We start from the raw sequence: 16,705 nt of genomic DNA on the forward strand, positions 1-16,705 counted from the left end.
GAGTGGGTCACTTGGTTCCAAGGAGACACCCACCAGGGAGTTACCTTTTTTGAGAGCATCAGGCTCCATTCTTTCACACACATGGAATAAACAGTATTTTCTTTGCAAACTACCTATTGCCTGAAGCGATCTCCATTCAAGCTGTGGTTTCATGTGATTGCAAAAGCTAAATGGGGTTATGCCTGGTCAGAATTTAGCTGGGAAACCTCAGGGTAGAAAGAGGTGCTGTAAGAAGTGGTGTTGGCAGTTTAACAGGTGATGCTTCCTGAGTCAACACAGAGGTAATGTTCCAGCAAAGGGGTTAAATTAGCAGGGAAAGGCTGGAGGCTGCTGGATGAAATGTAAATCAGATATCCTGACAACTTGTGGTTTCTGTTGTGAGGAAGATGGTAACCTTGATGTCCTAGTGTATTGGGTCTGGCTGAGATAGAGTTCATTTCCCCCCTAAGCTTCTCTGAACACCATCACTGCAAACCACACTCCATTGGAAGATGGTCCACTCCAGAGAGGCTGGGTTTCCATAGAGGAAAGATCAACCAGTGCAGTTATCTGTAAAGCTGCTATTGAGGTGGAGCAACTGTTCATAAGTTAATATTTTATTGTGTTTAGAATTCTTCATCTCTTTTGAGAACAAAGATTTTTATTACAAAATACCCAAAACTTCTCGCGAGACAGTTTTTTCTGTAAAGCAAGGTCCTATTTATTTTCATGTCTGAAGTAAGGGCTCAAATACAAACAAGTGAATAGAAAATTGAAGTGCTAAACTATTTACAGGGGATGCATGTACGAGATGTCTGTTCTGCCAGTACTCTATGGCAGACTGAGGTGGTCCTCTCTCTCAGACTGTCCCAGGTCCCACTCAGTCACTAGTTCTGAGGACACCTCTGTGAAGAGATGATCCCAATCCCAGCTGACATCATCCTACCAAGAGGAAAAAAACAAACATGCTGAAATGTTACTGGTGACACCCAAAGTTGTCTGAACAATGCCAGACATTCAGTGAAGAGAGAAAGTAAATGGTAACTGCCCTGACCAGGGAAGTCACAGATTCAGTTGGCTAGAACAGGAATACTAGCCAAAATGAAATGTGAATTCCTGCTACAATTTAAAAATGTTGACAGAATTATTTATGTTCCAAAATTCCATAAAGGACAGATTTTTTTGATACTTGTTAACATTAGATACACCCTGGCAGGTCATAAAGAGGAGCCATAAAAATCTTTCACCCTTCTGCTGAAGCATATGCAGTTCAAAGCTGCAGAAATCCTTTGCTGCAAGTCCTGAGCTCCTGCCCACCCAGTTGTATTGAGGTTGTTCTGTCCTGCTTTAAAACCCCTCTACCCAAACCCCAAATGCTTTCTGCCTTTGTTCCTCTGTACTGTTCTGTAGAACCACCTGTAGCTCATGGTGGCTACCAAAGGACAATATACAACACAGCATTGTTTCTGCAGGGATCTGTGACAGTACTAGGCCCTTCATATTTTCCTTAGTAGCTCCTTCATGTTGAAGGTGGCCAATCATAGTGATGCCATAAACTCACACTGAGAAAGCACTATATATCTTTAAAATCATCTGCTGGGGAAATGAAACCTTTTACACCTTGGACAAGCTCTCTCTTCTCCACCCCACCAACAAAGGCTTACTATTACAGTCTGAGACACACAAGAAGCTTTTACCTTGTTGGTGTTTCCACAAAAGAAAGACTCACCTCTTGTAGTTCATGCTCTGGAGCCAAAACTTTGGTGAGGAGCTTCAGGTCTACCTCCCCATCCTATGAACACACACAGAGTCAGTCTTACAGACACTGAGAAAGCAGACAGCCTCATTTAACCAGATAGGTCTTGCTAGAGATCAGCACATTTGCCTCATAAGGATCACATACTTTGTCCAGAACAACAGCAGGAGCCTCATCTGAGCAGCAGATACCATAACACATTATTTACAGACACAAACAAGCACAAAAGTCACAATGCAGAGAGGAACAAACTTACAGGCAGACTGCAAGCAGTTTGGATTGCAAAATGCTGTGTATTTTGTGCAGCTGAGTATCACAGTGGAGGATGATGGGCTCCTGAAAGGAGAGGGAGTCACACTGGTCAACCCATAGCAACATTCACTTACCAGAGTCTGAAAGGCAGCGTACTTCATTAAATCTTTGTCCAGGTCTTGGTAGGTCAGCACTCGGTTCACCTGCACACTGCAACCAGAAAGGGTCAAAGAACAAGCTTCAGTCAGTGTGGAAGCACATGTGAGGAAAAGGGTGGCACGAACAATAGTCTGGTGACACCCACCTTGAGTATCCACATCACCCCTGTAGACTTCTGAGATGGATGTACCCAGACAGAACCATATCTCAGTCAGCAAATGAACAGTCATTGACAAATCTGTGTATCAGGTTGTACACATGCATAAAAATAGAATGTGGAACAACCATGAACTCCCTCAGAGAAACTAGATGCCAAAAAGAAGATCCATAGACTAGCTGCAATGGCTAGAAGGAGGACTGTAGTAAGCCTTCAAATAGCCCCAGCACCATAGCATATCCCATCCCTCCCAATAAGGGTCAACAGAAATCCCAGTCTGTGATCTTGGCAATAGACCCAACAGAGAAGATTTTCCTGATATGTTTAAGACAAAACCCCAAAAACTTTCATTCTTAAAAACTTTCTGGTCTCCCTTGAGCTAACCCCAAGGCTACTCTGATAGCACCTTCAAACAACAGGATTGTACTTTGCAAATTAACTATGCACTTGAGTAAGAAGGATATCCTGTGGAGGGCAAAGCAGCCTACGACCACACGTAATCAAAATGTGTAGGAGACATTTGAGGTTATATAGGCAACTTTAAATCAAGTAATTCCTCACTTTTAAAAGTTTAATTCTGCAATATCAAATATGTTATTCTAATGTAGGTTTTTTATAAAGAGAGAGATTATGCAGTACTTGCTTTTCTGCATAATAGGAAACAAGAAGTTTGCGCTGTTCAGCTCGGAGCCTTGCTGCCACAAAACACAGCACTAAATCCTGCTGAATGGCACTGCTGCCAACATCCAGAGGCATAAAATGGGTTTAATTTCACTAGCCAGTTCACACAGCTGATGAGAGCCTCAAGAGCACCTGGCAGTGCTCTTACCTGGGGGGAGCTGCCACTTGCATGGCCAGGTCTTCCTCCTGGACTTCCTCCAAATCAGGGATCACGGGAATGTCTGCAACAAGAGAAAGCAGCATCAGTAAGTGAGGAGTGTTGTGCTCTGCTCTCCTCTCACTGAAGACAAAGCTTCCCTTGCTTCACAGATATGAAGCAGCCTGTTCCTTATTAAAGGAAAATGCAAAGGAGTTATTTAGCAATAATTAAAAATATATTGCTTAATATTAAAACAAGGTAACAAAAGTTTGAAGCCTGGGGTCACAAGAAATCTTCCAAGAGGACCAGTACGGGTAGAACTCTGTAGGCCATGGACCATGCATTTGAACACAACCGTGAAGCCGCAAGAAGCCGCTTGCACTAAACCCTGCTTCCTACTTGCCATCATCAGCTGGCAGGACTTTGCTTGTTATTGTTATCATTTGCTCAGCCATCAGTCACCAAGACTCTGTTAGAAATGAAATCTGGGGCAGAAACTGAGAGAAGCTATGTAAAACTGCACGTTGAAGAAACTGCTAGTGGGGTCTCAGGCTGTGTAGACCTGTGACCATCCCAAAGGCTGAGGAAGAAAGTGCTAGTGGTCTAGCAGATATAAACACCAAGGAAGATGGATCTAGTTGCATTGTCACAAACCTCTTCATGATTTCCAGTGTGACTCTGGAATGGATGAGGGTCACTGGGTATTCCCAGCACAAGGACTGTGGCTACTCCAGCTAAAAAGGATGCTAGAAACAAAAGAATTGAGGAGAGGAGGAAGAACTGAGTGTACACTGAGTCCTGCTAAAGGAGTAAGGCTCTGAAAGCATTGTATGGTTTGTGATTTTACAAAGTATTATAAAAAGTTAGACAGTAAAAAAGGAGAAGAAGAGAAGGGAAAGTAACTGGAGGCACAAAACAAGAACAGAGTACCCCAACACAGAGCATCTTTAAAGACTGAAGGCCACAAAGGCTCTCCAGAGACCCTGAGCCCACAGACCACGCAGAAGCTGGTGGTTTGGCTCAGGGAAGAGGTTTCACTTGCCTAGTGTACAGGCAGAGCTGGCTCCTTCAGTGCTGGAGTGAGCAGGCTGCTCCTGGCTCTGCCAACAGCCTGGCCATGCTACTGCTGGATGGCAGCAGGCAGCTGGGCCTGGCTTTGCCACTTTTTTCAGCCCAGGCTGAGATGAATATTCAGGAGCTGGAGAGACATTCCCACCTATGGTGCTGAGGGCTCTGGGCAGAGTCTTCCTGAGAAGCCCCTGGTCCAGCCGCCTGTCAGAGCTGTGCAGGCTCTCAGCTGCCCTCCCTTGCTGAATGTCCATCATGTTCCCCCACTCGCTGGCCAGGAGGCAGCCCTGGCCCAGCTGCAGCAGGGCACGGGTCAGCCTGGGCCTTGGCGAGGTGGCCATCCAGAGCTGGCCACCCAGTGGGATTTCTCACTAATTGGCTGCCTGGTGGAAGGCTGAGTGGGACAGGGGCTGTCGCAAGAGCCTGGCCACGGCAAAAGGAGTGACAGCTTGGCCAGCCTCAGCAGAGCTGTGCCTTCTAGCTCCCCAGCCGCCTAAGGAGCAGGTGCCTGCGAAGCAGCTCTCCAACTGCAGCAAACTTCCCAAAGACATTTAAAGGGAAACTGCAGCAACAGCCCCCCAGGCTGTGTCCGAGATAGAGGAGGCATGTGCAAGAAAGGCCTCACCTGTGCATGGCTGGGCATTTGAGGCAGATCTCTCCTCCTCTGGTTGAAGGGACAGTACCTGGTAGAAGCTGCTATCCTGCTGGCTCTTCCCTGCAGGGGCTCTCAGCTCTTAGTAAAACTTGTAGCAAAATGCACTTATGGGACAAAAATATCACCATGGACAGATTGACCAGTTGAGGCAGCTGGTAAAACCTGCTCAGTAATAATGTGGGAGAAAGCCCCTTATTGTTGCTTATATAGCAACAAATACCGAGGAGGGAACAGACTGGTGAGACGGGTCCAAGGTAGGGAATGCAGCTCTGTGCAGATGTGCCCTGTTAAGTCCAGGCAAACGAGCAAGGGAATGAGAAACACCTAACCTCTCCTGAGCTAATTTATCCTTTTCATCAGGAGACTATGAATCTTTCCCAGCAAACACAACTAAATTAAGAACTACCTGGGAACAGAGCTGTCTTCACCCCTCAAGCACATTCCCTGTAGCAGGAGAAAGTCAGATCCTTATCCTCTTTTGACAGCAGAAATGTGGAAGGTGTTTGCAGCAAACTGAATTTCTTCACTCAGTTCTCATTTTGGCAGCTATTTCTGGAGTCTCCGCTTCCAAGTTCTGTTTTGGTTTTGTTGATCTCTTTTTGCACTAGAAAAAGCTGTAAACTTAGGGCCTGGTCAGTGATGTCCCCTCTATTTGCAGGTTCCCAAATACTCCTGGGTTCTTCAGTGCTGATTTTGTCTCATTGCCACTGAATTCCATGGAGAGATTTCTAAACCCCTTGCAGAGCGTGACCTCCACTCTATATTAGCAAAATCCAGGTGATCACATAGAAATTCTTTCCAAAAGAAATTCAAGGTTCTGATATTTTATAGACAATCTAAAAATATTTCACACATAAGAGCTGCAAATGCTCTGGAGGCTCCTGCCAGCCCCTCCAACAAAGGCCACCGCAAGCTTGTTCTTACTGCAAAGTGAGGATGCCTTGCCCATCTCTAGGCAGAAGCAATGCCCTTTAGGACTGTCAAGCTGACAGGAAACAGAATGGAAATGTGACAAATTTTAAGAAAATATCAGCTCCCTGTGATAACTGCTATCAGTGGCAAATCAGCCCTGAAATATTTGGGTCTTTATTTCACTTGTTACTCATAATTTCCTCTTCCCTCTGCCAATTCCCACTTCTCCAACAATCCCTCTTCCTTCTCTCTCTGTACAGTTTGCAAAGTGTCTCAGTTCTCAGTTTATCACCCAACCTTTCCCCTCACTCAGTCTCCAGCTGCCTAATTGTTTTTGTTGCTCTTCTTGGGACTCAGATCTTTTTTCCCTGTAAGCTGTGGTAACACAGCCAAGTCATGGCCTATGTCAGCTGCAAGGCAAAGAAGCACACGGGCTATCGTGCTGCAATAGAGTAGGCATAAGCTGTACTTTTAGTATTGCCATTCGCTGCAGTGAGGCTTTACATACAACATTAGTAGACGCAGAAATGTTCGTGGGACCATGTCCTCCCAGTCTTGTGCTGCATTTTTCCAAAAACAAGGTTATATTACAAACCCCCACTCTGTGTGCTTTGCTCTGTGATCAACATTTTAACTCTCATGTTCAGTGTGGGGGCTTCAGATAATTTTCCATAAACCTGTGTTTTTGGTGCTGAACCTTGACACATACCTTACTGGCCAGGCTCTCATGCTCATGTAGGCAAACCTTAGAAATAACTGCACAAAAGGACACACCAGGTCACTGCAATGAAGTGAACAAATGGCCCGTGCAATGATGAGTGAGCACCACGATGACACAATGGTGAGTGCTAGATGACAAATGCAAACTCCCCTCCACCTCCCAGATGATGGTGAATAAGGGTGAACAAAGAATGAAACCAAAATGACTGTATTCATAGAGAAGTTATGGTGGGGCAGGAGACAGCAGTACCAAATGTTGGCTAACTGGGGAGTTAAGTCACTGCACCAAATTGAGTGTCTCAGAACATCTAAGTTCCAGCATGTAAGTAAGAACGTTTTTACTGCAATAGTTAAACTGAGCTAGGTCTTACACAAAAAGAACTTCATGACTAAATTACAGCAAAGCACCAATTACATAAGGCAGAAGTGTGTGAACGGTAGGAGGAAAAGATGGAGAGGAAAGACTGAGGGTGACCCATGCAACATGCAGATAGTCAAACAATAGGCAAGGAACAGCAGCTTTTCAAGTCATAAAGAAAGGAGGACTTTATGTGTTCATATTAAAGTATATGCAGTAATCATCATCTTTTTTACCTCTTAGCAAATAACTTACTGACAGGCAAAGGTTAACAACCAAAGAATGCAACAAGCAGGAGGTGGGAGAACTTGCACCAGCCTAATACCCAGCTGCTCCTGCAAGTTGGTGAATTGCACTTTCCCTCCCAAGCAGGGCTGATTTTTTATTTAGTAGCAACACCTGCAGGCTGGGTCTCTTAAAATCCTGCAAACTCATAGCAAGATCTGGTCCTTGTCCCAAAGAACTAAGTTCTCTGTTAGATACAAGACAGCATAAATGGGGACAGACAGCATCTGTTCCAGGTCAGGCAATAAATCAGTAGCTAAGATGGATCTAGAAACGATATCCCAGGTCAGGCCTGCAGTTAGTCAGCAGTGTGGTGACTGCTTCCTTCCTGAACTGCCTTAAGTCTCCTGAGCCAACATCCTGACACTGAAAAAAAAAAAACCAAAAAAACACTTCATCTCACATTGTCTGATTCACTTCCCCCAACTGGGTGAGTGTTTCAAAGACCAGTTCAGAATGGACACTCTTGTGGTGGGAACTGTGCTGCCCTCCCTGTCCACACACCACCATATCCAGAAAACAGAAAGAGTGGCTTCTGGATCTGGCAGTCCCCTGTAACCAAGCAGGTATAAGAATGAAACTAACTTTAGTTTAAGTTGCTTGCTCATAAAATGTAAAACTGAAATTATTACAGTACCTCTGCTGCTGCAAAACTTTGTTTTACTGAATGCTGTTACCTTCTGCATCACGTTTGGGGAATTTTAAACAGGCAAATGGAAGGTCTGATTGAAGATGAAGTTAAGTGAAAGAAATTGGTCTCATTTAGCACATGACAGGATTCATCTGTGTTCCCAAGTCCACTGAGGTAGCATCATGGGCGTTTCATATTCATGAGCTGCTGCGACACTGTGTCCCCTCATTTACAAAGCACCGTGTTCAGCAAATTCTGTCCCTGTGGACACTGTGTGCATTTCATGGTCTTGTCAGAGAGACATCAAACACTTCAGTAACCAAACACCAGAAAATGGCTTTAATTAGTGCATCTCAATGCAATAAATATTTTTTTCTCTCTAAGTGGAAAAATGGAAAATTAAAAAAAAAATAAAAGAAAAAAACTGAAAGCAACAGGCAAAAAATCTTCAAAAAACCATAAAGAACAAGGGACACAGACAGCTTCTGCTGAACACACAAACAAGCTTGAAGCCTCTTGGAAGGTTTCTCAGGAGAGCAGCAGGCAATTGGAGAGGATAAAGAATACTTCTTTGGATGCTTGGACATTAATTTCATAGGGATGCCTTTCCCTGACTGAAATTGCCCTACCAGTAGGCCAACACAGAACAGCGCGCCTGCCTGATCAGCCAAGAGGGAGATGAAAACTGTAGACTGAAAAGCAGGCAGTACCACAGCTACCAGGGCACTGCCTAAAAAGCTGAGACATGCAGAAGATAACCTGAGTGTCCCATGTCCCAAAGCATCCTTCTTCAGAAGAGAATGGTAACAGCGCAATCTGGCCAAGCTGATGGGAAAAGTCACACTGTGAGCAAGTGCCAGAGGATTCACAGGATCTAGGGAAGGTCATGCAGCAGACTCAGTACTCACCCTACAGCCTTGCCTTAAAAGATCATGTGTTTGCCTTGCACAATATTGCATCTCAGCTAGACAGATGACTGGCTGGGGGGTCGGGTGGGCCATGAGACACTCTACTTGCTTCAATAGTGTAGTGCTTTCATGGACTACCTGGTGTGGCATCGCTTCTTCCACACCTGACAGCTTGCTGGGAACAGGCATCAGGCATATCTGCTAGTTCCCAAGGCTGCTACTGACACAAAGGCTCTGCCCAGTTTAAGTCCCTATGAAGTGTGAGGAGAGATGGGGCATGGAACAGCCCTGTCAGATGAGTCGCTGGGCTCAGTGCAGGGCTTCACAAGCAGTAATACATGGCTTGTACAGTGCAAGAAGTAGGAGCAGACACTGATGGCCTTAAAGGTGAGGAACCTCTTAATGCATGGGTTTGTTCACCAGCAGCAGAAGACAGGAGAAACTGGAGGCCAGGCCTGGAGTCCACCACATTCCTGAGGTTATCAGCATTTAGAGTGATAACACAGCTCTTAGCCTTACCAACAGCCACTTGACAGAGCACTATGCCTGCCTTCCTTCCCAGTAACATCTGTTTTCCTCTTTTCCTCTGTTCCTTTGCAGTATTCCCCTGCTGAAACATACTCAGCAGGTAGTGGGGCAGCAGATGAGAAGGCATGAGGTGCCCTGAGAGGGTCTGGTGAACTCAGAAACACAAAACCCTCTTCAGCAATGCTGGAGATGAGAGATTTTGCATTAGAACATTACTGGGGCAGGGAAAGCAACTTCTCAGGATGCTCCTGTGGAAGCATGTTCAGGAGCAGGCGTGTCTGATTCTATTTCATCCTCTTCATGTTATGCTGCAAAAACAAGACAAACTACATTTCTTTTGTGCTAAATCCTTAGGTTTTTTATTTTTTCTTATATATATTTATTAAAAAATGCCTCTTTGATCGGCAGCACCCATGACACTTTCACATCCAGAGACTCCTCAGAAGCCTCCTTCCCTCCACACAAGGCCACCGCTGCTGACAGCCAGACAGGTTTGATCAGAGCCACTAAGAATCGGATTTTCATAAGACAGATGAGGAATCTTACTGCTGCTCTCTCTCATATCAGATGAGAAACTGAGGAGGAGGGGGGACTAGTCCTGAGGGAATGACACTACAATCAAGGGTATGCGGTTCTCTCTCTGTCCCTCCACTGCTGCAATTTTCAAAGGAGTTTGCCTCAGGCAATTTTAAATGATGGTGTCTCAATTCTGTAATCATCTTTCAAGAGCTTTTTCTTAAAGGGTATTTTAGGTAAACCGAGTCCGTCAATTACACTTACGGACTCAGCAATCACAGACCCACTATGACTGTGTATCAGCCATATCGCAGAATTTAGCAATGGAAGATGCTTACGCAAACTGTGATTTTCAGCCCCCAACAAGCTGTGTGCTCCCTTGTAACTAAGGTGTCCACTGCCCCTTGGCCAGTGGTCTGCTGCTTCAAATAGAACTTCAGACAATCTCTTGGGACATATTCTCTGCTCTCCCCTGACCACTGGGGCTGTCAAGAGGGAGCTTTCTTTGAACACCAGAGGCTCTCTATCACAACACCAGCAGTTACTGGAGGAGTTCAAACTGGCCTGGACCAACAGTTCAGTGGAAACCATCAGGTTGGGTGGAGTCTGCCCTTCAGTGACCTTGCACAGAGACTCGGGGTAGTACATTGGAAGAGCAGCCAAGGGGAAGACTGTGGTGTGCTGACAGAGCCACACACAAAGTCACAGTGCAAATCCCAGAAACTCAACAATCACTGACCCTCTCTGCCCCAGAACCTTCTATTCAGCCCATTCACACCACTTCCAAAACACTATATTTTTCATTCTGTCTCCATTTCACTGATGCTCAGAACTTTTCAACCATTTAGCTCTCCCCAAACCACTCCATCACTGCCTTCTGAGCCTATGAAATACCTACTGGCCATAACCTTGACTGTTCCTGCAAATTCTGCCTTCTCTTACCCTCATGCTCAGCCAATGCAGCTGTCCTTGCAGCTCATGGCCCCTGGGATCCAGCAGCACTTGGTGTGCTCTGTAAAAACAGCAGTTTACCAGGTAACTGGCAAAATTTAATCAGGAATGATAGAGCCAATCATAACCCTCACTGTGCTCTATTCTCAGCTCTTTTTGGAGCAATATCATGACTGGTGCATATTCTCATGCAGCTCAAGAGGTGTGGGATATTATATGGCTGTGAATATCTCCCACCTGATGGACAGACCTCATTCCCCAGAAGGATGTGGGGACCACAGCATATGCCCACTTCCCCCTCTGTTGTTCACAGTCTGGACTCCCATCCTGTTCAAATGCAAAGAAGCTGCTGGCACATGCCAGAAGGGTAATAAGTCCTTCCAGAGGTTCAGCATTGCATAGAGAGGTCTAATCATCAGCTCTGCTTCCCTGAGGAGGCTTCCCAGCAGGCAGGAAGGGGGTTTGCCTTGAGGGCACAGACTGTCTCCCAGCAGCCTTCCTCACCTGCAGGTCAGGTTTGGCTTGTCTGTGTAACATAGTCAGGCTTTCATTTCAATCAGCTGTCTCATTCACACACACTATCTGCTTTAAAATATCAAGCCGTTGTTCCTATAGACAGAGAATCACACATCTCATACCAGTCTTCCAAGAAAAGCCCTGTTCTAGGAGCTACGCATTCAAGGGTAACAGAGAGAAGGTGGAAAGGGACTTCTGAAGATGGGGCAATAGTCCATGTGAGAAGAATAGCTGGGAGAGAGATTACAACCTCAGTTAACAAGCTCCTGTAGAGTGCTGAGGAGGAAAATCCAAGGGCAAAGCAGTGAGGAGAAAGAAATCTAGGGGAGTGCAACTCAGCAGTGCAGAATTGGTGGACAAGAAAGGAACAACAAAGAAAGTTCTCGACAGAAGGATAAAGCTGATTGATGCATGGGGGGTAGAATGCCAGCATTTCTTGCCCCAACAGGAAACAGCTCTTTGTAGCTGCATGCCAGAAAGAGACACGCAAGCAGAGTAAAGCCCTCTATACCCTGATGGAGAAAGGAGCAAAGGGAAGGCCTTCAATGTGAGCTTGGTTGTCCTGTCTTCCCTCTCACCTCATGAAAAAGAATAGTCTGCACTTGGCAGAAGCTCTTGGCTACTACAGAAAACGAAGCTCTGCAGATAGCACATACTGAATTCCACCAGTAGTCTCACATTTCCCATCTCATGCAGCTTCCCTGCCGTACAGAACTCAGTCACTGCTGCTCATTTCCCCAGTTGACATGGACAGAAAATTGAGCAATTACCCTTAAACTCCTCTCTCTCAGTTTGCCCAGATTGCTACATACAAAGCATTAAGGCCCCAACTGCCCCTGGCCAAAAGTGACTCAACTAGGCCTGTCCTTTAGGAATTAAACACTTCTGCGTTGCTTGTGGAGGTTTATTATTCTTCAAGTTGTGATGCATTAAATCCTGCTAAAGCAGGTTTCCCACCATGCAGAGGACCTGGCCCCCCATGACAAAGTCTAGTGAGACACATATCCACCTAACAAAGGTGCATTATCTGCTGTGCCTGTGTAGTAGCGTGTACCAGCATGTGTTCAGGAAGATGGGCACTAAGTTCACAGGGGTGCTGTAGGAAATCACCCTAGCTAGCAACTAGACATTCCAGAGCTACTTTTGGAGAGATGCTAAACTTTTTCAAAAGTCTTTTCAACTTGGGGGTTTTACAGGAGCAAATGGTGCTTTTAGTCAAACACAAGTCTTTGCTTTCCTAAAACTCAACACTGGCGCCTCTTTAAAGGGCTCTCTTATCCTGGACAAGCCTTTATGAAAGAAAAATATAAAACAGAGAAAATGAATTCTGAGCATGACCTGAGCCAAGGTACTTCACTGCTAGTATCTCAGTGTTTTGTATTGTGCAGTATGGATGACTTGCACCTTCTGGGTTTCCCTGTGCAACTGTAATGAATGGCTGAAACTCCAGATCGTTCCATGCATGTCCCTGTCTGGCCCACTCACTTACAATCTCCCATATTATTTCAGTCTTTCCACACAGCCTGAGAAGTGTTTGTCCTCTCCCAAACTCCAACAGAGATGAGGAATCAGATGCTATTTCATACACAGGCCAAGAGCAGTGAAAGAATTCTACTTTTGTTTCTGAAACTACAAGCCCAAAAGCCTCCACTTGGCTCTACAACCTTCCCTCTATTCTCCACATGCCAAACTGTGCTCTCCCTAGGCCCTAGGCTTTTTTAACACTTTCTCAAATGGACTCCAAATTCTGAGCCTCTGGGGGTTAGTGATGCATAAGCAATCACAACTGAGCACATTTCAAATTCACAAGAACAACTTTTTAAGGGCATATAGTTTTGTCCTTCGTTCTTCTAATGAAAAGGTTGGATGGGGGACGAACAATGTTAATGGAATGGTACAGCTCAGCTTTCTAATAGGTTAAAGGAAGGCGATCCAAATGTATTGGTTGACAGCAGCAATCATTACACAACTGCGCCTGTTCATATTAAGGTGTACAAGCTAACACATTATGCAGCACAAAATAACCGTGACCCATCCTTGGGGATCCATACACCAATGTCTTGATTTTTGTATGTTTAGAATCTAAGCTTTACTGTTACAGTTAAGGACACAAACTCAAGTGCAGTTCTATGCAAAGTGGAGGCTGATACAGCTCAATTTACTGCACAGACGCAGCCAGTGCATGCTACTCCCTGCCTTCTTCACTAGGCAGTTAGTTGTATCTCTCTGCTTATTAAAAAAAAAGTAATTTTATTCAGGTTCTGCAGTTTGTTTATTTGTCACTTCTCTACACTTCAATTGCTGAGCCCACATGGAAAACTCCTCTCCAAGAACAGCTTGCTTAATCTCCCTGTAGAAATAGGACCACGAGCCTGCAGTGCACTGATCCATTTAGAGATTTTTCCATATGCAAATTAGATCCACAACCCAGCATATTTCACTATACCAGAAACTGCCTGGGTAGGAACCATATCAGGTTAGTAGGCTCTTCCTTCTAACACAGATTTAATCCAAAGCTGAACTCTAGTTTGCAAACAATCCAAATCCAACTGTTAACCATAGGTTAGGCACAGATAAATAACTGAAGCATATTAGGATTCAACACATCTTCAGACCACACTGTGCATCAATTCTATTCTATCTTTATCACCCAAGGTCTTGGAGTGCTGAAAGTCACATGCTGCAAACAAACATTTGGCAAGCATTTTTATGCCTGGTTAGCAAAGACAGTTTTTACACTCTGAGTACATGACCACAGTTCAACAAAAAGGACAGCACATATGCAAACAGTCAAAGAGCTGTTCAGAACAGACTAGCAGCCTCAGTGACATACGCTGAAATTTAAGAAGCCCAAGAAACCTCCCAGGGGGAAAATTTAGTCTGCTCTGAAGATGCCAATGCTATAAAGGTGCCACTTATGGCAATCATGTGTTGCAATGCTTAATCTGTCTGGAAGACCCAAATAAGTCTTCATTTAATCTCATTAACCATACTGATGTCTGATCCTTTGTGACTCCAAGTAATTCTTCTGATGCTTGATGATATTTTACAGATGCAACTTTTTATACACTGTATAAGATTCCTAGTCCTTGAAAACTGAGGTAGCTCCAGAGACTTAAAGAATTTTTATGCTCCTCACAGTTCTCTAGTGCTCATCTTGAAATTCATACTGTGGATTTTTCCTGAGATTTTTCTTGACTCATCCAGTCCTAGAAGAGCAGGTGATATACACTATAAAGAAAACTAGTGCTAAGTCAGTAGATTTCACAGCAGCCTGCATAGGGATGGGTTGGGATTACCCACCAGTTCTTATGTTTAGTTTATGATCTTGGGTTAGGGTAAACAGATTTTTTAAATTAAGAATTCCATTATGACAGAGACCCTGGGAGAGTGGTGCAGGCACTTGTTTTGTTGGGAACAAGACAAGGATGTTGTCATAAAACAGGTGAGAGGCTTTATGCAGAGCATACTATCACCTAACTCGGGACAGCACTGAATCCCTTCTCCACTCTTAACCTTTTAACTTTTAATGCTTTTAGCTCTCTTTTTGCCCCAGTCCACCATTTCCCATGTGGAGGCAATCATAGAGAGAAGTGTCCTCGACACTTTCCTTCTTTCCAAGGGTCTTTTATAATTCTGTGTCCATGAGGAGCCAGAGTTAGACTACAGGTTCACTTCCTCATCCTCCTTCTCCATCTCCTCTAATTTCTCCCTCATTCAGCAGGTGGGGAGACCCAGGCAACTTCCACATTTGTTTACCCTCAGACTGTTTCATTTCTTCGCAATTTCTTACAGGATGCTTCTGCCACTTTAGTGGAGAGTCCCCACACATGCATGAAGGCATTTCTTGTAGTCAAGTATGTGATATCTTACCTCCTCCATCATCTGATGCCTCCAGGCTCTGCTGTCTGAGACGATGGCTGCAGCAAAACACATGGAAGAATTTCAATTGCAAATCCAGAAAAGCATCTTGTTGTGCCCCCTTCCTTCCCACAAAGCCTCATGGCCTGTCAAGGGGAGAGTCCCCAGATATGCTTAAACAGCAGACTGACCTTCCATACCCCTCACTGCCGGGCTCAGCAGAAATCTCAGCTTAAGCAACATGCCTTGTACCTAAGAAAACTTCTAGGCTGCAGACCGTAGGGCCTGGGCTGGGTTTGGGAGGAAAGCAGTTGCTTTTTAATTTTCTTTCTTTCTGTTACATGGGAGTGACAGAGCCATCACCTACTCCACATCCAGGGAACTACAGAATGACCAGCCCTGCCCCCTCCCAGGACACATGGCATGAATTCATGACAGGCTCTGCACACTTCCAAAGTTTCAGATCTTGGAGTTCTGGTGCTTAGTGGACTGTGCCCCTTCCCTGTGAGATCAAATATGAAAGTTGTGGAAGAAGTCTCAGCAACAATGGAAACTTACTCTTCTACTTCTTCTGCACGCTTTCTTCCTGACCTGTAAGATGAGAAAGGCCTATGCTTAGAAAAGGCTTAGAAAGGCTTAGAAAATTAAAAAACTGCACCTTTCCCTACATAACTGTTATTGTGCAAAACAGTTTTCTGCACCAGGTCTGATATAACACACTGAGTGACCATTAAACCAGTATATCAAAAAGCCCCTGAGTGAAACAGATAGATGAAGAACCATTTGGATCCCACAAGACAGCCATGGCCAAATACAGCAAGAACAACACTCCCTGGTTTTTTAGCTTCTCAGACACTCTTTCGCCCCCTCTGCCATCATTTGCAGGTAAAGCTTGCCTTACCTGAGTAGAGAGGTTGATGCTTTAAGGAGTGAAGGAGGTGCTATACTTTGTCTACCTACAAGGTAGGTTCTTCCTTCCCCTGGTTATACATAAAGATTTTCTGGTTGCCTTTTAGATTAGGAGTTCCATCCGAATTGGACAAGTTCAGGTCAGACATGCAGTTGCTGCAGAAAATCAGGGCTGATCTGGCTGAGTTAACAGGAGTTCATAATAATAACATGGGGGGGAGGCACTGGCAAATGGCAGCTCGCTTGCTCTCCACCCCAGCAAGCCCAGAAGTAATTCAGTCCCGATTAGGAACACTTGTTCAATATTCAAAATGTAAAACATGGAGGTTGCTGAACCAGCACTTTGAAAAGTTAATTAAATGCCAGGTTTCTTTTTAGCAGATACTCCATCACTCACTGATTGCTTTGGCCATTTTGGAGAGTGAAGTTTCATCTCTATGTGTTGGGAATAAATATTCTCCCCTCTGCTGAAGTCAGGGTGCTATGACAAAGAATAAATGGGGCCCTCCCCTACCACATGCACTGTCCCAGGACACACCAAGATGTAAGAGAAGTTGCTTCACTGCCTTGCACTGTTCCTTTCAAAGCAATTCTGAGACATGGGACAGGCCTCTCCTCATCTGCTCTCTGCTCTAGCAAGTTACGATCTTCATCAGCTCTCCTATGAATAATCTATTCTTCTAAGAGCAAGGAGCAGGGCACAGAGGATGTCTAGCTATAAGAAGAAGAGGTATAAGGAGAAGAAAGTCCTTTGTCTCCACTGC

General features: G+C 44.9%; 1 protein-coding gene across 3 annotated transcripts in view; it reads right to left on the reverse strand.

Annotated features, from left to right (window-relative positions):
• Nucleotides 1–675: 675 nt before the first annotated feature.
• IFT43 (intraflagellar transport 43) overlaps nucleotides 676–16,705 on the reverse strand; it is a 43,177-nt gene continuing 27,147 nt past the window's right edge. For all 3 annotated transcript variants that reach the window (XM_051806411.1, XM_051806413.1, XM_051806414.1), the window contains 6 exons: nucleotides 15,591–15,623; nucleotides 15,045–15,091; nucleotides 3,133–3,205; nucleotides 2,122–2,197; nucleotides 1,709–1,771; nucleotides 676–921 (listed from right to left, as the gene is read on the reverse strand). In XM_051806411.1, coding sequence (XP_051662371.1) covers nucleotides 811–921; nucleotides 1,709–1,771; nucleotides 2,122–2,197; nucleotides 3,133–3,205; nucleotides 15,045–15,091; nucleotides 15,591–15,623 — 403 coding nt within the window. In that variant the 3' untranslated portion in view covers nucleotides 676–810. The remainder of the gene's footprint in view (nucleotides 922–1,708; nucleotides 1,772–2,121; nucleotides 2,198–3,132; nucleotides 3,206–15,044; nucleotides 15,092–15,590; nucleotides 15,624–16,705) is intronic.

The sequence above is a fragment of the Manacus candei genome, unplaced genomic scaffold (genome assembly GCF_025592945.1).
Source record: "Manacus candei isolate 608988 ecotype Guabito, Panama unplaced genomic scaffold, ASM2559294v1 h1tg000067l, whole genome shotgun sequence".
NCBI lineage: Eukaryota > Metazoa > Chordata > Aves > Passeriformes > Pipridae > Manacus > Manacus candei.